This window comes from Rhinolophus hipposideros (genome assembly GCF_964194185.1).
Source record: "Rhinolophus hipposideros genome assembly, chromosome: 23".
NCBI lineage: Eukaryota > Metazoa > Chordata > Mammalia > Chiroptera > Rhinolophidae > Rhinolophus > Rhinolophus hipposideros.
In genome coordinates this window covers 24,048,250-24,072,676 of record NC_138069.1, presented here as the reverse complement: position 1 = coordinate 24,072,676, position 24,427 = coordinate 24,048,250, and the positions used below count along the sequence as shown (strand labels likewise).

At 43.9% G+C, this 24,427-nt stretch overlaps 1 protein-coding gene across 2 annotated transcripts in view; it reads left to right on the top strand.

The window, feature by feature from the left end:
* CCDC69 (coiled-coil domain containing 69) overlaps window positions 1-24,427 on the top strand; it is a 32,513-nt gene that overhangs the window by 5,406 nt on the left and 2,680 nt on the right. Inside the window, exons 2-8 of one of the 2 annotated variants that reach the window (XM_081036262.1) lie at window positions 9,908-9,986; window positions 12,277-12,383; window positions 12,904-12,991; window positions 21,334-21,407; window positions 22,448-22,549; window positions 23,017-23,136; window positions 24,020-24,117. In XM_081036262.1, coding sequence (XP_080892388.1) covers window positions 9,908-9,986; window positions 12,277-12,383; window positions 12,904-12,991; window positions 21,334-21,407; window positions 22,448-22,549; window positions 23,017-23,136; window positions 24,020-24,117 — 668 coding nt within the window. The remainder of the gene's footprint in view (window positions 1-9,907; window positions 9,987-12,276; window positions 12,384-12,903; window positions 12,992-21,333; window positions 21,408-22,447; window positions 22,550-23,016; window positions 23,137-24,019; window positions 24,118-24,427) is intronic. The other variant, XM_081036263.1, reaches the window with a different exon arrangement.

Sequence of the window (24,427 nt, the reverse complement as noted above, 5' to 3'; positions counted from 1 at the left end):
TATACTGTGACCTAAAACCCATTAGAAAGATTTCTTCATCACCCTTGCCTTGGAGACATAACCTTTGGTGACACCTTTTCTGCACATGTACATATTTTTAATTCTGTTCTTTCCTTTTGTAGGTGAATTCCCAGGCAGCTAGTGTAGGCCCCCTGAGCACCCGATATACCCCTAGCCGCCTAAGGATTCATCTTTGCCTCCATTGGATGTTGAGTTTGGGGTCCATGCTTCATGTCAGCACGGGTGTCTTTTGTTGTAAAAAAAAAAAATCATAAAAGGTAAAACTTCAGGTTAGTTGCTGGTAAGCAGACAAGTCAAGGTGGTGACACCCCTGGTAGGAGAGCTGCCACCTGACGTCTCAGTGTTCCCAGGTCAGCTAGTAAACAAAAGTCTGAAATCTGCCTGGAAAAGGCAGTCTCAGGGGTGTCAGTATAACATTCATGAATGGTCATGTTCGAAAAATCAACTTGGAAGATGTAGGGGATGTCCCCAATAAAAGGGAGTGTCTGACAGATGGCCCGAGTCCTGGCTCTGACATTTTGGGCTGCACTTGGGTTTCCACCCCAGGACCTGCGCTTTGTCCTCTACCCTCAGAGCATTGTGAGCCTTCCCAGATAAGCTGCGGGTAACGGGCCAGGCAGGGAGCAGGACTGGCAGGTGAGGACAGGGGGAGCTCTTATGACCCCACCATGGGCGGAGAGAAGAAAAGGAGTGGGAGAAAATCCATCCATCTTTCGCATAAATTGATCTAAATCTGTCCATTACCTGAAGACAAGCCATTCTATTTCTCTCGCCAGGTGAAGTTGAATCCTTAAAAATCATTCATCTTGTCTCACTTTATAGTCTAACCTGAATCTTCCAAAACATCTAGGCCAAACGCCCTATACATAAAACATCCATCCCGTCCGTGCTCCCCCCAGATAAATGATGGACAGCCTGACCTACTTCCAGTATTCCTTCCCCCCAACAGCGGAATTCTTTTTCACTAAGTGTCTATGAACCTTATAGACCTCTCACCATTTCTCCCCTGCCCATGCAGCCCTGCCCCCTCCTTAAGGGAATAACCCTGACATCAGAAAAGTTATCTATGCTGAGCTAAATAGGGTCCCTCCAAAATTCATGTACATCCAGAACCAATAAATGTGACATTTGAAATAAGGTTTTCACAGGTATAATCCAGTTAAGATGAGGTCATGCTGGATTACAGTGGACCCTAATCCAATGACTGGTGTCCTTATAAGACGAGAGAAATTTGGACATGGATACCCAGGGAGAAAGCCATGTGGTGACAGAAGCAGAGAGTGGAGTGGTGCGTCTACAAGCCAGGGAACACCAAGGACAGCAGGGTACCACCAGAAGCTAGGAGAGAGGCCTGGATCAGATTCTCCCTCAGAACCTCCGGAAGGAACCAACCCAGCGGATACCTTGATTTTGGACTTCTAGCTTCCAGAACTGTGAGAGAATACATTTCTGTTGTTTTAAGTCACCAACTTTGTGGTAATTTGTTACAGCGGCCCTAGGACACTCATGGATCTTAAGGTTCATTAATCCCCACCCTCTCACATCCACCCCCACCTGGCCACCAGTCAAAATAGGCACAAGAACCCAATACCTTCCCTTTGGAACTGTGGTTTAGCAGAAGAGTAGGGAGCATGGCAAACAAGGAGGTGCTCGGACAAGGCTCAGCTGCTTTTGGACACCAGCTGTAGCATCTGCAACGGAAAGAGCACTGGACTGGGTGTCAGGGGTGGGTCCCATGTCTGCCTCTCGCTGTGTGATCTCAAGGAGGTGTGCTCTCCCTGGGCCTTGATTTCCCATCTGTCAAATCACTGCCTTGGCTGCTTTGTGGTTCCAAGGGAGGTATACATTTGTTTTCTTCTTGTTGTTCATTTCTTTGTATGCAAGTAAAACTTGAATACACTATTGTTTTAAAATTTTTACGAATTCGAGTAAAACTAAAGCTTCCCCTCCTTGACCACCACAATTTTAGTCCTTTCTCTAGAGATGATGATTGCCATCTGTTTGTGTTTTTTCAGGTACGTTTTCCTGTGCCAATAGAAATAGTTTATTTTGCATACTGGTATTCTACCAAGTCCCTTTCCATCTTTGTATGTAAAGATCTACTTCATATTTTTTAAAGCATCTGAGTGACATTGCAGAGTATCATACAGCTCAGTGTATCGAGCCAGTGTCCCATTATGGACGTGAGGCTAGTTACCAGTGTTTCCCTGTTACAAAGGACACTGCCCTCAGTGTCCTGTTGGTGCCATCGTCCTCACTAATGGGTGCCTCTCTGCTGGCAGTGCAATTGGAAGGTGCTGAGCATGCAGCACGTAACCTGGGAGGCGGCCACTGAGCTCTCTGTCATCCTCTGCTCCAGGCCTTCCCTTTTACTGCCTCCCACAGGGCTGCTGCAGGACAGGGTGGTGGGAAGGGCTCAGGGCCCCCATCCAGGCCCTCCTAAACAAGGGCCCTCCTTTCCTGTCCTCTGGAGAAGCCCTCTTCTAGCAGGTGCTGACAGTTGAGTGTGTCAAACCACCAGCCCTGCCCTGCCCAGAGCCAATGAGCATGACAGGACTGATAGAAGATGAGGTGTCAGGATGACCTCACTCTGCCCCTTCTACTACCTCCATGGCATGTCAAAACCAGAAAGGCTCTGAACTATCCCATTGCCCAACTCCACGCCACAGAAAAGAGGAAACAGAAGCCCAGAGAGGGAAGGTGTGCCTCCAAGGTCACACAGCAAACAAATAGCAAGCCAGGGCCTATACTTTGGACTGGCATTAAGGAGTTTGCCATTGGGTTGGGAGACAGGTAGATTTTTGGCAGTGCGTCTGTGCCCTCAGCCTGTCTCTTCCCCCACCCTGGCCAGTGACACCATTTTCTGTCCTGCTCCTTCAGAATCCTTCTGCCTGCCAGGCTGACCCAAATGTCAGAAGCAGAGCTGAGTGGTTTGTCAGCGCCGGACCCGCTAAGGCGATCGGAACTGGCAGACACCCTGGGAAGCCGATAGGGGACAAGAAAAGGCGGGCTCCAGGGAGGAAGAGGAGTACTATGCTCTGTTGGAAAGCCTTTCTCTAGGCCTTAGCCCCTCCACCTGTGAACGAGGGGTTGGGCGCAGCACATGAGGGCTGCTTGACTGTGTGACATGATCTGGCTTAGCAGGTGCTTGAGCGGGAAGTGGTTCCATCCTCCCCTGAGATCTCTTTCATCAGAAGGTCAGACAGGAGCAATCAGACCACATCCGCCCCTGATTTGCGGTGCTCTGGGGACACTACAGGTGTTCAGACAAAGGGTGGTGCCCCCAGTGCAGCTCCTGCGTTTGTGGGTTGTGTAGTCACGTTGGCCCATCCCCCAGGCAGGCAATGGGTAATGCTGATACTACAATGTGTCATGCAAATGAGTTGAACTAAATCTTCAGTGTCCCTGGCAATGTACCGAAGTGAAACCAAATTCAGGCCTTACTTCGGCGATATACTTCTGCCCATCTTAGAGGTGGGGAAGCTGAGGCCTGTGTTTGTGGTGTTATTCCATCTGAGCTGCTGTAATCTGTGTGTGAATGCTAACATTTCTCAATAGCCCTGAATTTTTAGGCCCTGCCTTTCCTCCACTAGAGGCCCTGGTGGGGGCCCCTGGGGACTCCGTCCCCTCCCCCCCACCTCCTTCCTGCCTCCACTCTCAGCCAATGGGCTCTCACTGTGGTTGTTCAGATCCTGAAACTAATAGTGCCAGGGGCCCCACCCACACTGAGTCCAGATACCGGAAAGGCAGCTCTGATACCACAGAGGGGTGTGACCCGAGTGACTTGAGGCTCAGAATCACCCCTCCCCTGAACATCATGCTGCTTGGATCAGCCGGTCTATGCACTAAGGAAACGGAAGGGACTCCAGGCTCAGCTTTGAATCAGGATTTTCATTAGGGCTCTGCTTCTCTGGGCTTCAGTTTTTCCATCTGGAAATAGGAAGTGGGGATTGGAATAAACTGTCTCCAGGAGCCCTTCTCACCCTGTCTTCTGGGTCCCAGTAAGCCTTCCTCAGCCAAGGTGGTGTGACAGAACTATGTGGCCAAGGGAAGCCAGGGCTGTGGTTTATGGGAACCGAGAAGGAGATAGGTGAACTCTCCAGGGGCCTGTGATTACTAAACTCTCCAAGCTAAGCAGGAATGCTGAGGCCATAAAGCACTCGGTCAGACATACACAAAGCCTTGAAGTCCTTCGAAAAGGAAGGAGTGCTGGTCTCTAACACGAGGTCAGACCAAGTGTCTTCAGGAGAAGCCGAGCCATCCTCCAGGCTGCTGTTGGCTTCCATCCTGATAGGATTCCCAAAGTAAGGACGAGCTGCGCAGCTTCTAGCTGAGTGGCTTCTACCTTACTCATTTCCCTGGCGAGTCTCAGAATCTGAGAGAAGTTGAGTTTACCCCATAGGCCTTAGCATGGGACTATGGAAATTCACCCAAAGTACTGCCATCTGAATAATACTCAACAGAGTTCTCTGAAGCTGTTAATACCCCCTGCACTAACTAAACATTTCATGCTTATCAAAGGTCTTTATTTGCTGAACATCAGGAAATACCTTACAGAATTTTAGATCATTGGCGCTGAGGGTCCTCTGAACTCACTCAGTTCACCCTGAAAAATGAAGTTGGCTTCTTCTTGCATGCTACCAGTGATGAGGAGCTCACTACCACCACCACACCTCACCCTCCAATAACACAGCCTACCTCTGTTTGGGTAGTTCTGAAATTCTTCTTCATGTTGAGCCATAACTTCTTGAAACTTTTAGTCCTTGAACACAACCCTGCCCCCCAAGGCTGTGGACCACACACTAGCAGCTTCTGCCGTTCTGCAGAGATCTGAAGCCAGTGGCCAGGTCGTCTTACCTATTCTTGAGTCTGAGCAACTGTTGTTCCATGAAGAGTCCCTCCTATAATTTGGTTTTAAGTCTTTCCACATCCTGTCGGTTCCTTTTGGATACATTCCAGTTTGTCAACTTACCCTCCAAAATGCAAATATATTCTAGGGGGTGTCACCCGGCCCAATCGGAGCTCGTCTGGCTTCTCCACAGCTCTGGACACTGTCCTCCCACTCTGCCTTAACTCTATCTGATTTTGGCAGCCACCTCCTACGGACCAGGTTTGCTTCAGGTTGAACTCAGACCAGGCTCTCGGCTGCTTGACAACCAGGAGCTGGGCCGCAGAACTGTCCATGTTATCAAGATACAGGGATCCTGTTTCCTGGCTTCTCAGTTGGAGGGCTGCCCTGGAGTTCAGAAGGACCGAGGAGAACATCTGTTCTAATGCTGACCTATCATAGATAGAGAAAGCGAGGTCCAGAGGGGAGAAGGGACTTCCCTAAAGTCACACAATCAAGATGGAAGCGGGGTCTCCTGGCCTCTCCCCCAGGCCTGGGTTCTCCCTACTGCCTGTGCTGCCAGCTGCCACCTCTGTCGTTTTCTTCTTCCCAGTTTTCATTGTCTCAGGAAGCTGCCATCCCTCTTCCAGAGCTCAATCTGGATGTCCCACCCAGTCCTATGCCTCTCCTGGCTCTACTTTTGGAAGGGGAAATTCCTGGTCTCCCTCTCTGCTCCTTTCCTCTCCAGTGCAGGGGGAGCTCTGCTCTCTGACGTCTGAGCAGGAAGCAGCCAGGGCGCAACCTGGGGATTTTCCCTGCGGTGGTTGCTTATCAATTCTTACTCAGTTCTGGGCAGTGTGTCCTGAGGCTATTAGGAGCATCAGAATCACCTACAGATTGTAGATTGGAGCCTCGCAGCCCACATATCAGCCTCAGATTCTCCAGGTCTGGAGAGTCTGGAGAGTTGTGGTAAACAAACACCCCATGTTCTAATCCAGCAGGCCCGTAGTCCACATTCCTACAAATACTGCTGCAGGCATCATGACAGATACTGGGGCAAACCCACAGTGGATGTCACAAATGGTCCTTGTCCTCAAGGAGCCCCTTGGTCTAGCAGGAGAAGCACAGGTAACAGGTAGGTCTTCACATGTGTGAATAGGCCCTGGAAACTAGAGCTATTAGGAACTAACTCAGCCCTGGGGAGAGACTGAGGAGAAATTTGAGCTGTGCCTGAAAAATTATTGCCTGTAGAGAATGCCTCCTTTAACTGCGCTGCACTATTTTACGTTTCACAGATGTTGCTTTTTTAACCCAACCTGCGATATCTCCGAGGTATGCCTGTATGTCAAGCTGGGGTGGCCTTGAGCAGTTTGGGGAGGTCTCGAACGCAGGAGTGCGTGTGCTGGAGCCGGGAGTGCAATAGGGTGTTTGGGTTTGGTTTGGACCTAGCCAGTTTGTCAACATTTTAAAAAAAGTGACACTAATCCCTGTTGACAAGGCTGCCATGAAACTGGCCTTGTGTGCTGTTACTGGGTGAGTTCATTGGTAAAATCTTTCTGGAGAGTAGCGCCAGTAATTTTAGATGTGTAAAAAAATCTTACACATCAGTATGTGAACAAAAGCATAATTTGGATATTAGAACATGGAAAGAATCTAAATACTCCACAGTAGATAATTAAATGATTAAATTCACCCATATTTTTACAGAATATTTAATGCCGTGTAGTACATACTCATACTATATTTGAAAAAGTGAGATATCAGAAAGTATATGCAATACTCCAATAAATATATATTGCTACTACTATAATTGGAAAAAGTTGTTTATGAATACTTAAATATTAAGAAAATATGCTCCATGATATATAAAAGACTCAGACAATTCAACAACAAAAAACAACCTGACTAAAAAGTGAGCAGAGGCTTTGAATAGGCATTTTTCCAAAGACACATAGATGGGCAACAAGCACTTGAAAAGAGTTTCATCATCACTAATTAGGGATATGTAAGTCAAAACCATAATGAGATATTACCTCATACCTGTTAGAATGACTATTATCAAAAAGATAAGAAATAACAAGTGTTGGTGGGGATGTGGAGAAAAGGGAACCTTCACACGCTGTTGGTGGGATTGTAAATCGATGCAGTCTCGATGGAAAACAGTATGGAGGTTCCTCAAAAAATTAAGACTAGAACTACCATATGACTCAGCAATTCCGCTTCTGGGTACTTATCCAAAGAGTACAAAAACACTGATTTGAAAAGCTATTGGCAACAACATGGATAGACTTAAAGGTATGATACTAAGTGAAATAAGTCAGAGAAAGACAAGTACCATAAGATTTCACTTATATGTGGAATCTAAAAAACCAAACCAAACAAAAACAAACTCATGGATGAAGAGAACCGATTGATGGTTACCGGAGGAGAAAGGGGTTGGAGGGAGGGCAAAATGGGCGAAGGGGGTCACCTGTATGTTGATAAATATAAACTAGACTTTTGGGGGTCATCAGTTTGTAGTGTATACAAATAACAACTTTTAAAGACGTACACCTGCAACTTACATAACGTTATATACCAACATTACCTAGATTAGAACAAAGAAAATGGGAAGGAGGAGGAAAAGGGTAGACTGAGGACAGACTGTGACGAGCCTTGAATGTCATTCTGAAGGGGTGATCCTAGGGGTGGTTTTGTCAGCATCGAGGACCTCAAGCACAGGTCACATCCTGCCTGTGATCTGGAAGCCACGAGTGGAGGAGAGCTTTTCAGCTTTCTATGATGGTTCTTAGGGAGAAGACAATTTTACATGAACTTTGCGATCTTATTTCAGGCAACCCGAGGCCAATGACAGCCTAGGAGATCCGCCAAAATACTGTGGAGTCTTTGTTCTCGCCATGCTTTTCAAACATAAAGTAATAAACTTATGCAGTGTTTGAACTCTTAGAATATGCCAGGCGTTACAGGTGCATTACCTAATCCTTCACACAACCTCAAGAGGAAAAACGCAGGCCTGGAGAGTTCAGTCATACAGTCTCACCAGGTCGGATTTAGGATTTGCCTCCACATACGGGTGACCCAGAGTTCTCGATCAGGCGGCTCCAGTCTCTAATGTTGAGAGCCGTGAGTTTAAACGAAGACCTCCTCGCCGCCTCTTCACAAAGGAGGAAGCAGGAGCCCAGAGGAGGGAAGGGATTTGTCCAAGTTCACAGAAGAGCCCGTGACTGGAATTCAGGAATTCTCACTCCAATGAAAACGTTGCCCAGATTAGTGTAACCAGTGGCGTGAACTGGGATGAGACAGCCATTTGTGTTTATCTCCTTCCTCCCTCCAGCCCAGGGTGGAGAGGCTGGCTCCTGTCACTTCCCCAGATTCCTGTGTTGACAGCTTCCCTGGCTTGTGCTTGGGCCAGGTATCTCCCTCTCCCCTGGGAAGGGAGGAGGGCAGAGTCTTCACAAGGTGGATGGAGGACTCAGAGGTCAGGCTCGCCCAGCCTGGCAGATTTGGGGCACCAAGGCCTGGAGGAAGTGCTGTGCCTCACTTAGTTTGCCAGGGGCTCACACTGTGCCAGGCTCTGTGCTGGGCTCTGTGGGGCAGAATGTTCTAGAAGCCTTCCCTTGACTTATCTTTGCTCCCCATCCAAAGTATGCTTTCGAGCAGCATTTCAGTTATTCTTAAGTTCATGAAATTGTTAATAATTTGTATTCTGATAATTTAAAAAATCTGTTAAAGTTTTTCTTTCACAGTGATAATTCACAATTGAAAAAGAGCCTTTTCATAGGCGGACTTATTTTTTTAAGTGTTTCTCAAAATGGGATCTAGAATATCTTTTTTTTTTAAAGAACATCTTGGAAAGTGTTCAAAAGGGTTTAAATTTTTTTCCCACCCCAAATTCTGAACCAGAGGTCAGTGCCAGATCTTGGCCAAAATTTCAATTATCTGGGGTGAAGAGAGAAAATTAAAGTTGTGAGTGTCTGTGTAATGTTGAGTAAGGATGTCATTTCCTTTTCCTGGAAGCACTGGTCTTGAGCTTTCCTTACTACATTTTGGAAAGTTAAATATTTTGGAAGGTTAAAATGTCCTCTATTTTATGAAATGAGAGTGATAGTCTGCAGATAAATTTTTTCAGCATCCTTACTTTTCAACCTACATCAACTCTCCTATTAAAAAAAATATTACTCATTTATGAAAACTGAAAATTTGCCAGCCACCGACACTGCCTTGTGATATAGAAATCCCTTTGCGTCAGTTCTCTCCTTTGTTCAGATTCAACCAACACTGACTGGCCAATGTTGACTAATGCACCTACTAGGTATGGCTCAAATACTGGACTCTGCCAGTTATCCCCTCATCTACCTTGATCGAATCCTAACCTGCCTCAGTCTTCTCATCTTTAAGTTGGGGATATTCCTATTTCCCAGGGTCGTTCTGAAGATTAGCTAAAATAGTGTAGATAAGACAACATAGAGCATCCCGATTATGGTGTCTCACCCCATGTGGCAAGGTAAGTACTTCTGCTTCCTTACAGTTGAGGAAGTAGCCCCCCCTAAAAGAGAATAAGCATGGTAAAATGGGCTTTGCCCCCCAGCATCCCAGAACTTTAAGGAGAACTTGCCTGGAAGTTGTGGTAGCTACAGGCCCTGAGAAAAAAAGGGGAACTGGAGGTTGGGACGTTTTAGGTCACCTCAAGGCCATTACTGGAGGTGAGGGTAAAAGCAGGTCTGGCCAGGTCCTGGGAAAAGGAAAAAATGGGCAGGGAGGACCCCATGGTTGGTGACAGGAACCAAGCTACAAGAATCTAAGGAGAGGTCATTAGCCTCTTGGCTGAGGGTTTCCCTGGTCATGATGAGAAATCCTGATCTGGGAAGCCCTTCCCCACAGAGGCAGTGCTGCCTTGGGATGGGAAAGGAGGCAGCCTAAGTGGACGAGGGCAGGGCAGGGTCTGGCACAATGAGAAGTCCTGTCTTGCCTTTGGAAGACACCTACTGTAGTAGTATCCATCTACACGTTGACCTCCCACCTGCTACCTCCACCTCTTTATTGTGTCATTTCTTCCAGAGACGCCGAGAACCAGGTCAGCCACCCAGACCAGAGCCTCAGGAACCTCAGGAACTAGGTCCCCTCAATGGGGACACAGGTGGGTAGCCTGCCCCATAAATGCCTTCCCTGACATCCATGAGGTTTCCTACTTTGTAACCAACAAAGGTGATACAGCTACTTAGTTATCTCATGAGATTTTGTATAGGTTACGTTAATAGGAGTATCATACCTAAAATCAGGGAGGTGATAGTCCTGACCTGTGCTTCTCTGTTCTGGGCTGTTGATACCATACTTGGAGTGCTGAGTTTATTTCTGGAAAGTACAATTTTCAGAGGAATCCAGAAAAATTGGAAGGAATACCGTGAAGGAAGGTCAGGTTCATGAGGGATCTGAAAACCAGGTCCCGTAAGCAGCTGTGAAAGGAACAGAAGATGTTTTACCTGAAAAGAAGGTGTTGCCATAAAACAGCACTTCTCTCCAAGTGTCTGAAGTGCCTTCATGAAGAAGAAAGATAAGCCTTGTATAGTGTGACCCAGAGGTCAGAACTAGGGCCTCAAGATAGCAGGAACAGGCAGGCAGAATTTAGTTCAGTCTCAAAGGATTTTTTTGTGTGGTTGTTGGCTTGAAACCTTCAGAGCTGCCTAGTAATAGAATGAACTCTCCATCTCTGAAAGTGTTTAATTACAGCCTGTCAGGGATATTCTAGATGACGTTCAAGTACCAGATCAACAATTGGACCGGAATTCGGAGGTTCTCCATTCTAACTTCAAAGATGCAAATCCTGGGCCCCACCATAGACCAATGAAGTAAGAGTCTCTGGGAATGGGGCTAAAGAATCTGTATTGTTAGTGATGATACAGCTTTTGCATAAGCCTCTCCCCAGCTGGGGCCAGTCTAGTACTGGTCATGTGGACCAGCATTTGGGACCTGAGCCAAATGATCTATGAGAATGCCAAGCTCTCTGATCTTGACCTCTGCCAGCCACCAGGACCCAGGGCACTGACTCGCTCCTCCTCTATCCTGACAGACTGACCACTGTGTTGGCTTCTCGCTGAGCAGCCCCCAATCCCCACATTTCTCTTCGCACCCTTTGCCAGACCTGCCTGTGGAGGTCTATAATTATAATACTAACATGAAGAATAGTATTTGCTTCTGATGCTTGTCATGAGCCCTGATGAACATGTAGAGAACATTTAGTGAACAATAGAGAACGTTTATCGAGCGTATTCAAAGGCCTGGCACTACACTTAACTGCTTTCTGTACATAAGAGGGCAGAATAAGGTGGTATAGAGATTGTGTAGGCTCATAGCTTTCTCCCCTGAGGTGAACTGGAAGATCTTGGGCAAGTTGCATAACTTATCTGTCCCTCAGTTTCCTCATCTGTGAAATGGGATAATCATGGTATCCACCCCACTGGGTGGTTGTGAGGATTAAGTAAACGCTGTGAGGCACTTGGAACAGAGCTGGGCACAATCCTGGGCATGCTAAGCTCTCAGTATTCCTTACCTGCTGTTATTACTTCTAGTGCCCTTGTTTTCCAACTTAAACATCTCAATAGCCCCGTGATGAAGATATTATTATTATTGTCCTGATTGCACATATTGGGTAACTGAGTCATGGAGGGGCTAGGTCACTGCCTTACCGCAGTCTAAGCATTGGCAAGGCCTGTTTTGAAGTTTCCCTAAGTCGTGCTAGACTTCCTGTTTGGTCTCCTTCCTGCTCATGGCAGTTTCTCTGCCTCCTGCTGGGGAAATGCTAACAGCAAGGGTTCGCGCACTCAGACACTCCCCAGCAGGTAAAGCACATGACAAAGACAAAGTGACCTCTTACACACACCTCCGCAGGGAGAGGTGAGGACTGGGGGGGGGGGGGGTTGGGGAGGGCGTAGAGCCACATCCTGCCCAGAGCGGAGGCAGTGGCTCCTCAGCCCCAGCTGCTGGTTGGCACCAAGGGGTACACTGTCACTTCTGTGGCTTCTTCAAGAAAAGCTGAAGATCTGTGTTCAGTAAAAGCTGCCCAGTCATTAAATATCAGCAACTAAATTTTTTTTTTTTTACATATTAGGTAGGGCAAATAGAACGTTTTTATGGGCTGAATCTGTCCTGTGAGTTACCAGCTCGGCTATAGATTCTAGGGAGCCAAATGAGACCACTGGCTCCTGCACTGAAGGAGGGCCTGCAAAGTCCGAGAGACTTGGGGGCTACCTCTGGAGGTTGATCCCCAACCGAAACCATTCCTGAAGTGGAGATCAGGGTTCTCACCTCTCAGCCCCAGCCTCCCACACTCTCTCTGCTGGTGTGATTACCCCACTTCTGCTCAGTGTGATTTCATTCATTCATTCATTCATTCATTCACTCATTCATTCGTTCTGGTTTCTCACCTATAGCCACAACTGCCCAGCTCTGTGCATCTGAGGAGGCTGAGCAGCACCAGAAGGATATAACCAGAATTTTCCAGCAGCACGAAGAAGACAAGAAGAAATGGATCCAACAAGTAAGTCCCAAGCCCCCTCTTTGCCTCCTGTTCCACTAACCTTGAAAATCTAAGTGAGGACCAACTTTTGGTTTTATTGCTGTGGTAAGTATCTCTTACTCCTTTTCCCAGGAAGGAAGTCATTTATCTGTTGAACAAATATTTGTAACTGCTTGCATGTAATTCATTAGATTCATTATGTGCAAAGAAAGATGGGGAAACACTCTAACGCAGTAGGAGGGCTTCCTGCTTTGAGTGGACATAAGGATTAGAAGACTCTTAAATCCCTTTCTACCTAGACAATTCTCTGGGACCACCATCACCCCCAAACCCTAAAGAAGGCAAAGTTGGCCACACGTGCTGTGTCTTGGAGGTCTTGTGCCCTCTCTGGGCACATGTCATTTCCATCACTCAGATGAGGGGGTGGGACTCTGATCACCTGTGCAGCTTCACATAGCCCCGGGGTCTGCATGTGAGGAAGTAAGGCTCTGCTGAACCTGGGCCTACTCAATCTCATCTTGCTCTGCACACACACCCCCAGGTGGAGAAGGAGAGGGAGCTAGAGCTTCGAGAGAAGCTGGACGAACAGCGAAGAGTCCTGGAGGGAGAGCATGAGGCAGCCCTAAAAGGTAAGGATGGAGATACTGCTCTTGGGAGACATGGAAAGGCCCTCCTTCGGGGGCCTTCTGCCAAGTTCACAGGCAGACTCCCACCGGCCCCTCCCTCTTACCTTTGGTCCACAAGCTGTTGGCTACTTCAGGACTGGAGTCTGTAGAGTCCTTGGACTTGTCCTTTGGGGCATAGCTTTAAAAGTCTGACCCCATGCCTTGTTTGACCTTATTTGAGAGGTTTTATTTTCTTTCCATTTTGAAAGCAATTCATATTCCTTAAAGGAAATTTGAAAAACCTAGACATATAGGAGAACTTTATAATATCCATATTCCTTCTCCACCATAATGACAGCGCTTACAATTTTCGGTTCGGTTGATAATTTTTTTTCAGATAGCTTTTCTTCCTCTTATCTCACCAAATATGGTCGTCATAGAAAATTTAGAATCTACGATTAAACAAAAAGGTTTTATAACATAGTGCTTAACATCTCAGACTCTGCAGCTACAGGCCCTGGGTTTGAATCCCAGCTCTACCACTTACCAGCTGTGTAACCTGGAAGAAGTTAGTTAAACCTCGTTCATAAGGTCTTTAATTTAATTTTTAAATAGATAGATAGATAGACAGACAAACAGATAGATAGATAGACAGAGAGACAGATAGGATTTAGAAGAGTGCCTGTTATTTTGCAAGATATTTAGCAAATAATTATTAGTATTATTTTATTGAGAAAATTAAAATTGTGTGCAATTCCACCCAGAACTGGTCACTGTTACCCCTTTGATATAGATCCCTTTCATTTTTTTTGTTGTTGTTTGTTTGTTTGTTTGTATAAACATAGAATATACATCTATACACACCCACATACTTTGTGAGGGAGGAGATAAATTGATTTTTTTTTTTTTACTTTGAATTGTATTAACAATTTGTCATTAAACTTCTGTAATACAAGTTTTAGTGACAACATAGCATTCCAATGTGTATCCTTGTTTATTTCTGATTCCTTTTGGTTAGGCTTTCAGGTTATTTCAAACTTTTGCCATTTTTTCCAATGGCAATGATACTTACACAGTGAACTCCATTTTGTAAAATCTTGGCCACATTCATGATTTTATCATTAGAATAACATCTTAATAGAATCTGTGTGTGTGTGTGTGTGTGTGTTTTGGTAAAATACACATAAGATTTGCCATTGGTAGCCTTTAGTACATTCACGATGCCCTACAACCATCACCACTAACCACTTCTAACACTGTCATCACCCCAAAAGTAGCCCCTCTACTCACCAAGCACTCCCCATACCTCCCATCCCCCAGCCCCTGGCAACCACCTATCTGCTCTGTGTCTCATGGCTTTGTCCATTCTGTACACTCACTAATGGCGTCCCAACCTGTGGCCCTCACTCTGGCTTCCGTCACCCAGTGTGATGTTTCCAAGGCTCATTCATGTTGCAGCATTTGCATTCCATTCCTCCCCGCCCCCCACTTTAGAAATTACTCCCTTCCTTTTTATGGCTGAATAATATTCCATTATTACTGGCATGGACACACGACGCTTTGTTTTCCATTCATTAGCTCATGGACGTATGGTCTTCCCCCAGCCTTTGGCCAGTGCGAATAGTGCCCCTGGTACAAGCACCTGCTTGAACACCTGCTTTCAGTTCCCCTGGGTGTACACCCAGGAGTAGAATTGCTGGGTCATATGGTTATTCTATGCTTAACTTTTTGAGAAACCACCAAACTATTTTCCACAGTGGTGGGTGCACCATTTTACATTCCCACCAGCAGTGCACAACTTCCAGGTGAACCACATCCTTGCCAACGCTTGTTATCTTGGTTGCTGTTGCTATTAGTACCGCCTTCCTAGTGGGTACGAAGGGATATCTCATCGTGGTTTTCATTCGCATGTCCCTGATGGCTAATCTTGCTGAACATCTTTTCATGTGCTTGTTGGCCATTTGTGTATCTTCTTTGGAAAGATATACAAGATATTGTTGATGCTATTAAAATCGACCTAGAAAATGTTATGCCAATTTTCCCTTTAATCATCAGTATTTGCATGACCTTTCCCCAGAATTATTTATCTTTTAAAAACACAGTGATGATTATTTATTAGGTAAAATTATATACTGTTCTTTTCATTTAACATTGTATCAAACATGTTTCCATGTAATTATGCTGCTACTAAAATGTTTATAAAGGCCAGACCATTGCATACATGGGTTTCCTTATTTCCCATGAGTCTAGATACCTAGATTTTAACTACTGTACACAACACTGCACTAAACATATTTTGCATAAAGATATGCCCACATTTCACATTATGTCCTTCGATTCCCAGAAATGGACTAACTAGAACAGAGGTCTGAAGAATTTTAAGAATCTTGAAACATATCGCAACATTAACACAAAATGTTTTGAAATAAAACTAAAGCCCTTGCCTTGGGAATTTGAAGAGTTGTGTTTTAATACTGATACACCCTGTGAAACTGGGCTTGTCATTTGACCTCAGTTCAGTTTCTATGTCTTTAAAAATCTACCTTGAATCTCAGTTCACTTTTTACCTCTCTAAAATCTACCTTCCCTATCTCTCAAAGCTATTGTGGGGAAACAACTCTGTTTTCCAAGCACTGCTTTAATATTCTTTTTAGCATTATAAATATATTGATAAAAAAATTTTCCAATTATAAAACCCCACAGGAGAAGGGTCTTGAGTTCTTCCCATCAGTCAGAATTCTTTCATAGGTATTTTCAAATTGCTTGGCACATATTAGATGCTATGAAAGCATGTATGAAATGAATAAAAGCATAGCATGGGGAAAATATGTGGGCTTTTCTTTGTTTTGGAGGGAGGTATACAGATAACTGGGAGAGGCTAGTGGTGGTTTTTCACATTTGATGACCCTTTGTTGCCTTTCATTTACTATTTTTTATTTTTAAAAATATAATACAGTAAAATTGACTTTTTTTGGTGTACAGTTCCATAAATCTTAACACGTATATAGATTCATGTAGCCATCACCATAATCTGATAAAAAAAACAGTTCCATCTACCCCAAAATATTCTCTCAGGCTGTCCTTTTGTATTCTCCCCTACCCCAACCCCCGGCATCACTATAGTTTTGTCTTTTTGAGGCTGTTATGTAAACAAAATAAAACCATATCATTTTTTAAATTGACTTCTTTCACTCATCAGGATGCTTTTGAGATCTATCCAAGTTGCTGCATGTATCATTAGCTCATTCTTTTTCATTGCTGATGTGATCCATTGTTCATTCATTCACTTGTGAGACACTGGGTTATTTCCAATTTGAGGTGGTTATAAATAGAACTCTTCTAAACATTTGTGTACAGGTTTTTGTGTGGACATATGTTTCTGTGTCTCTCAGGTAAATCCATAGGCACGGGATTGATAGGTCATGTAATAAATGTATGTCTAGCTTATGAGAAATGGCTAACTGTGTTCCTGAGTGGCCATCACTTTACATTTCCATCAGCAACGTATGAATTCCACTATTCTTTCTTGCCAACACTTGTCAATATTTTAAATTTTAGTTATTCTAATAGGTGTGCAGTGATATTTCCTCATGGGTTAAATTTGCATTCAATTATAACTATGTGGAACAGCTTTTCTTGTGCTTATTTGCTATCTGTATATTCTCTGGTCCAATATCCTTTCAAATATTTTGCCCATTTTAATTAGCTCATTTGTTCTTACTGTTGAGTTTTGAGAGATCTTTTTTTTTTTTTTTTTTGATACGAGTCCTTTGTATTTGCAATTATTTTCTTCTAGTCTGTTGGGTGTTTGTTCATTCTCTTAACAGTGTCCTTCATAAAGAAAAGCTTTTCATTTTGATAAATTCCAATTTGTTATTTTTTCTTTTATTGATTATGCTTTTGGTGTCATATCTAAAAGCTCTTTGCTGAATCCCAGGGAACACATCTTCTTCTATGTTGTCTTCTAAAAATTTTACAGTTTTAGGTTTTACATTTAGATCTATGATTCATATGATGGTAAGGTTTTTCTTCTTTAGGCTGTTAATATGGTGGATTACATTGATTTGAGTTTTCAAATATTGCATTCCTAGCTTTGCATTCCTGGCATAAGCCCCCCTTATTCATGGGATAGTATTCTTTTTTATATATTGCTGAATTTGATTTGCTAATATTTTACTGAACTTTTTTATGTATTTTTATGAGGGATGTAGGTATATGTTTTTTTTGTGCCCTGTGTTTGGTTGAGTATCAGGGTACAGTTTGCCTCATGAAATGAGTTGGGAAATGTCCTCCCCTCTTCTGTTTCTGGAAGAGTATAGGATTGGTGTTATATCATTTTTAAATGTTTACCATGTTTCCCCAAAAATAAGACCTAGCCGAACCATCACCAGCTCTAATGCATCTTTTGCAGCAAAAAATAATATAAGACCTGGTATTATATTATATTATATTATATTATATTATATTAATTATTAATATTATATTATAGACCTGGTCTTATATTAAAATAAGACTGGGTCTTATATTAATTTTTGCTCCAAAAGATGCATTAGAGCTGATGGTCTGGCTAGGTCTTATTTTCAAGGAAACACGGTAGTAGAATTTGCAAGTGAAATCATCTGTGCTTGGCTATTTCTTTTCCAGAAAGTGTTTAATTATAAATTCAAAGTTTTTCATAGTTAAAGGAATGTCCAGGTAATGTATTTTACCTTGCACGAGTGTTGGTAGTTTATAGTAGTTCAGGAATTGGTACATTTTATCTAAGTTGTCAAGTTTATATGCATAGAATTGTTTGTAGTAGTTTCTTAATATTATTTTAAATATCTTCTGTGCCTGTAGTGATATCCCCTTTTTGGTAATTTGTGAGTTCTCTGTTTCTCGTTGTCTGTCTTACTTGAGGTTTATCAATTTTATTAATCCTGTCAAAGAACCAGCTTTTGGTTTTATTGATTTTTTTTCCATTTTCAATCTCATTGATTTCTGTTATTTTTATTTCCTTCCTTCTGCCTACTTGTTTTATGCTTAGTTAGATCTTTTCTTGATTTCTTAAACCAGAAGCCTAGATTATTGATTTGAGACCTTTCTCCTTTTCTAATATAAGCACTTAGTGCTATAAATTTCCCCCTAAGCATTGCATTATCTGCATTCCACAAATTGGCATTTTGTAATTTTATTTTTGTCCAGTTCAAAATATTTTCTGATTTCCCTTGAGACTTCCTTTTTGACTCATTGAATAGTTAGAAGTATATTTCCTGCTAAATATCAGGAGATTTTCCAGCTCTCTTTTTGTTACTGATTTCCAGTTTGATTCCATTATGATCAGAGAACATAGTTTATATTTCGCTCCTTTCATAATTTGTTAAGATTTGTTTTATAATTCAGGATATGGTCTATCTTGTGAATGTTTCATGTGCACTTGAAAAGAATGTGCATTCTGCTATTGTTAGATTGAGTACTTTGTAAATTGAGTCAGTTAAATCAAGTTGGTTGATGGTCTTACTCAGTTCTGTTATATTCTTACTGATTTTCTGTTTATTTTTTCTATTGAATTCTAAGGAGTGTGGAAGTTTCCAACTATAATAGTGCATTTGTCTATTTCCCCTTTACGTTCTATCAGTTTTTGCTTCATATGTTTTGAAGAACCATTGTTAGGTATACAAGCACTTAGGATTGTGATATCTTCTTGGAGAATTGACCCCTTTATTGTCATGTAATGTATTTCATTCTTGATAATCTCCCTTATTCTCAAGTGTACTTCACCTGAAAATAAGATAGCCACTACAGCTTTTTTTTGATTAATTTTGTTTTGTTTTTCCACTCTTTTTTTTTTTTTTTTTTTTTTTTGGTTGTTGAGAGCCCACTGGCCCATGGGGAATCGAACCGGCAGTCTTCGGAGTTAGAAGCATGGAGCTCTAACTGCCAGCGCCACCGGGCCAGCCCCTGGTTTTTCCACTCTTTTACTTTTAAGTGACACATATTTAAAGCGGGTTACTTGTAAAGAGCACATAGTTGGTTGGGTTTTTTTGTTTGGTTGGTTGGCTTTTGTTTTCGTTTTATTTAGTCCATTCAGATATAGTCCACTGAATACCCAACATCATAATTTTTGCTTTTAACCATCAACCATATTTCAAAGAGCTCGAGGGAAGAATAGTCTGTTATGTTCACCTAGGTGTTTACCAGTTCTGTTTCTCCTCCTGTATTCCTGAAGTTCCAAGTTTATATCTGGTATCAATTACCTTCTGTCTGAAGAATTTCCTTGAGCAATTCTTTTAGAGCAGGTCTCCTGGTGACGAATTCTTTTAGTGTTCCTTTATCTGAGAATGTCTTTATTTCACTGTCTTTCCTAAAGGATATTTTCACTGGATATAGGATTCTGGATTTATAGTCCTTTTATTTCAGCAGTTTTAAAATATTCTTATTCCTTCTAGTCGCCAAAGATTCGAATGAGAAATTCAGTCATTCAGATTCTTGTTTCCTCTAAGTAAGTAATACACTATTTTTCTTTGATTTCATTCCAGATTTCGTCTTTGTCATTCATTTTTAATAATGACGTGTCTGGGTGTGGATTCCTTTGGGTTTACTTGTTTGGAGTTCAGTGAGCATTTTTATAGGTTTATGTTTTGCCAGATTTGGGAACAATTCTTTCTTCAAATGTTTTTCTGCACTGCACTGTTTCTCTTCTCTTTCTGAGTGAGACCCTGATGACACAAATGTTACACATTGTGGGATTGTCTTAAAGGTCACTGAGGCTCTGTTCATTTTTTTCCAGTATTTTCTCTTTTTTGTTCAGTTTGAATAATTTCTTTTTTTTTACCTCCTTTCTTCTGCCCCCACCCCCCACTCTGGTTCAAGCCGTTGTTTCTCAGTCTAGTTGTGTAGGACACAGCTCCCTGGCCCATTCTGGTATTCTTAATATCCTCTGTTTATTTGCTAAGACTTTCTATTTCCCCATTCTTTTCAAGAGTGTTCACCCTTACTTCATGGATCATTTTTATAATGGCTACCTTCCAGTCTCTGTTAATAATTCCAGTATTTGTAGCATCTCAGTGTCGGCATCTGTTGAATTTCTTTTCTCAGGCAAGTTGAGATTTTCCCGCTACTTTGTATCCTGAGTGTTGGGAATTGCATACTGAGCCATTTTGGATTCATATGCTGAGCAATTTTATTTTGAATGTTTGAATGCATGAGATTCCGGGTCTTGTTTAAGTTTTCTGGTTCAGTGGTACTTCAAATTCTGGTCTTCTTGCCCAGTCTGCCTGCTACCATTTACTTTCCAGAATCTGAAAATAGCTGCTCCATTTATTCTGTCCAGTTTTTGTAGCTATATTCAGTAGGACAGACTAGATGGAGTGTGCTTTCTCTTTCTTATGTGGAACCAGAACCTGTTTTGATAGGCAAATTAACTAGGCAAGTTAAGCCCATAATTTAAAAAAAAATAAGTCTGAAATTTTTATAATAGCTGATGCTATCCATGTTTTACAGCTCTAACACATTTCTGTTACCGAACATTCTTTTCTCTGGGTCACTGGCCACCCTGACACAGGTCCCTGGTATACCTGGTACTTTGGCTGTATTAAACTTTTCTGTCCTCTCTGTCCTATTTCCCACCCCACCACTGATTGGTCATTTCTGAGTTGTCTTCTTTCAATTGAGACAAGTTTGGAATTTTCCAGAAGGAACTTTGTAGAGAAGGGGAGATGAAAAATATAAGTCCAGCTCTGCACAGCACTGCCCAGTCTGGAAAGCCCTTGCATGTCCTTTCCTTGCCCCTTAGAGACAAGTAGGCCTGGCTTATTGACCCATTTCACAGTACGTCTGTGAGGTAACAGGACTTCTAGATATTTCAAGTGATCTCCCAAACATTTCCCAGTTTTATTGAAGCAGAATCAGGACCAGGTAGACTTCCTGGCCCCAAATCTAATGTACTTCAGTTTTGTGCCGTGATTTGGCACAAAATGATTTCATGATTTCGTAATTTCATGACTTGGCTAACCCAGCTTAGAAAACACTAGCCCTACGCATTTTCCACATCATGCTGTGGTTTAAGGCCAACAAGCTTTCTGCAAGATTTTTTGGATCTTAGCCTCAGTGAGGTGTGGATGGTACCCACAATCTGGTAGGGTTCACAGTTGCTCCCAGGATATAATTTGTTTCCATTTCCATGACCTTTTGTTAAATATCTACTGTATTTCTGGCACAGTGCCAAGCCCATGAGATAGAAGGATGAATAAGAGCATTCCCAGACTCCTGGTCCCTATGAGCCCCAGGTGGTTACCTGTGCTCTCTGGCCCTCGTGGGGCCTGCCAGAAGGCTTTAGGGTAAAGTGCCTGGGTGTCTGAACTCACAGTGGTCTCCTTTCCCTACAGACCTTCAGGCCTCATACGAGCAAGAGAAAGAAGCCCTCACCCATTCCTTCCAGGAGGCCAAGACAGCCCTGCAGGTGAGAAGGGTTGGGCCACGACAGTCCCTGTGAGTAGGGGAGCACTTGTAGGAAAGCAGCATGGAGCCCCAAAGCAGCCAAAGCTGATGGCCCCTCCCTGGGTGTGAGGGATGGTGACGATTGCCTACCGTGTATGCAGACCCCTCGATGTGGCAACCAGGCTCTCAGCTCAAGAGGACTTGATTTCAGATCAGGGTTGGTCTAGTATTCCAAGGACTATTGGGAGGATCTTAGAGACTTCATGGGCTGGGTACCACAGAGTGATCAGTGGTGGGTGGATATACAGAGAAGCATGAGAAAAGGCATCTGACCCAATTTGGCTGGTCAGGGATTTCCCAAAGGCAGTGAGATGTAAGCCAGAACCTGAAGGAGGAATTGGAATTCTTCAGATAAAGAAGGGTAAGAAGGGTGCCTTAGGCAGAAGAGGAAAAAAAAACAAACAGCTGGGTGTTCAAAGGCATGGAGGAAAGGGGGAAAATACAGCCTACCCATGGGACTGAAAGAAGTCCAAAGTGCCTGGGTATGGAGTATGAGTGGGAGAGAGAGCTGAAGCTAGAGAGATAGGCAAGAGCTATAACGTGGGAAGCCTGTAAGCCATTCTAAGGGGTTTCACTCTATCCTAAAGGTAATGGGCAAGGTTTGGGTGGAGGAAATTCTTACGGGGGAAACTATGGAGACAAGGACGCACCTTGCAGTTGGAGGAGCGATGTAATATTTGGCTGCAGGAGAAGTTGTGTAGAAGAGAGCAGTGAGAGATGACACTGGAAAATGTCTGGAGCCTGGTTTGGATGTACTGTGAGTGCCAAGCTAACACCAGCCTTGAATCCCAGGACATCGTCCCCAAGACTATTGTCATTAAAGGCTTTAGAAAAAGGGGTGGGGCTAGGATGTTTCAACCACTGGCTGAAGCCTGCATTGTTGGTTAGGTCAGAGCCAAAACAGACTGAAGAACTTTTGATCCCCGTCTGGGATGTGGAGAAGTACACCTACAGCCTTTGGGAACCAGGCATTGATCATCTCTTTCCTGCCCCCTTCTCTAGGAGACCATTGATGGACTGACCTCACAGCTGGAGGCCTTCCAGGCCAAGATGAAGAGAGTAGAAGAATCCATTCTGAGCCGAAACTACAAGAAGCATATCCAGGCAGGTGGCAGTACACCTGTAATCTCCAGGGAGGTCAGGGTCTGGGCAGCCGGAATGTCCAGTCCCTCCTCAAGGATGGGGCTCAGACCTGACACTCTTCCCTTCACAAGGGACTGGAAGAAACAGGGTCCTCATGTCATTGAGGGGGGAAAGTAAGACTCAGAGAGAAACACCTGCGATAGTAACATGCTCAGGCTCTGAATTCAGAGAGAACTGGGTACAAACAGCAAACCTACCACTTAGCACAAGCAACTGAACCCATCTGAGCCAGGGTTTCCTCATCTGTGATGCCTCAAGGGTGTTACTTGGATAGAAGGAGATAAGTATACAAACACTTTCCCTGGGCTAAGAAGGGGAGATGACTTCTGTAAATGCAAAAGTAAGTTGGAAGCAGAATGGGGCGGAGAGACGTAACCCACACCTGTCTGCCTGCTGGTCTGATGACGTCACTCTATTTCCCTATCTAGGATTACGGGAGCCCCAGTCAGTTCTGGGAGCAGGAGCTGGAGAGCTTGCACTTTGTCGTCGAGATGAAGAATGAGCGTATTCATGAGCTAGACAAGCGGCTGATCCTTATGGAAACAGTGGTACGTGGCGGGCCGTGGCTGGGGGTACAGCCGCAGGTTTCTGCTTTCTGGGCATTTCCTCTGTAAAGTGTACAGAAGGCAGGTCAGTGCATTGATGAGGCTCCCACCAGCTTTGACCTGCCACCCATGCTGGCCGCTGAGATAGCTGAGGTGGTTCTGTGGCCCATCTGGGTCAAGCAGTGGCTCCTTGTCATCTGAATCCTGCAAATTTCTTGGCTACTCATGTTGCTGGAACTTGGGTGATACCAGGGCAGGTAGCCTGGCTAGTTAGGAGGGGCTGGCAGATGTCACATATCAGGCAGCGACCGAGGAAGGCTGAAAAATCAGACATATGGGAGGCCAGAGTCAGCAAGGACAGGCCTGGGGAGTGGTGGGCATTAAGGACACAGGTGGCTTTGTTTCCCGGAGAAGGGAGGCCCTGGAAACTGAGGGTTGAGTCTGAACAGAGATTATGTTGCTCTGGAAGAAGTCTCCCTGGTCCTGTGAGCCTATATTTTAATCAGACCATTTCAAATGTTCCCTATAAACTTTGTTCAACCATTTTTGTGGCGTAGCAAAACAGGCACAATTTTATTTATATGGGTTATATCCTTTTGACTTTTAGAGAACCAAAAATATCCATTCTCTTTTGAACGAATGGAGATATTAGTTGGTAGTGGCTATATTATTTTCTTAATGTTCTCATGTGGCAAAATTAAAAATTGGCAGCCCTCTGTTCACTCCTTAATTTTGTTTTTTTAAGTAATCGTGTTGCTCCATGAAATGTAACATTTGGTCTCGAATGAGTCAGTGATTTCAGTGACCACAGATAAGAGGGAGCTGATGGCATGCATTGCACCATGTGAGTTTGGTGGCTTTCTGAGCTCATTCTGATTTGTTACAGAAAGAAAAAAACCTGATGCTGGAGGAGAAAATCACCACCCTCCAACAAGAGAATGAGGACCTCCATGTCCGAGGCCGTAAGCAGATGGTTGTGTCAAGGTAGCTCTCCCCGTGCCCCTTCCCATTCCCCTTTCCTGTCACTGCCCTTTTGGCCAAAATCTCCAGTTTTGAGTCTCAGAAAAGCCTGGGGGGATAGGTTGACAGGTCAGCCCACACCTGTCTGGGGAATGTGGTTCCTCTTTCCTTGGGAGTTGGGTACCCCTAGGAACCAGTTCTGCCTGGAAACCTAAATCAAAGGCCCTGATTAGTATCTGTTTGTCCCCATCCTGGCTGAGTGAGCTCCATGGGAAAGCCCAATGTGGGAAGGGGGAACAAGAAACATATAGTTCAAGAGGCCGAATGAATGAAT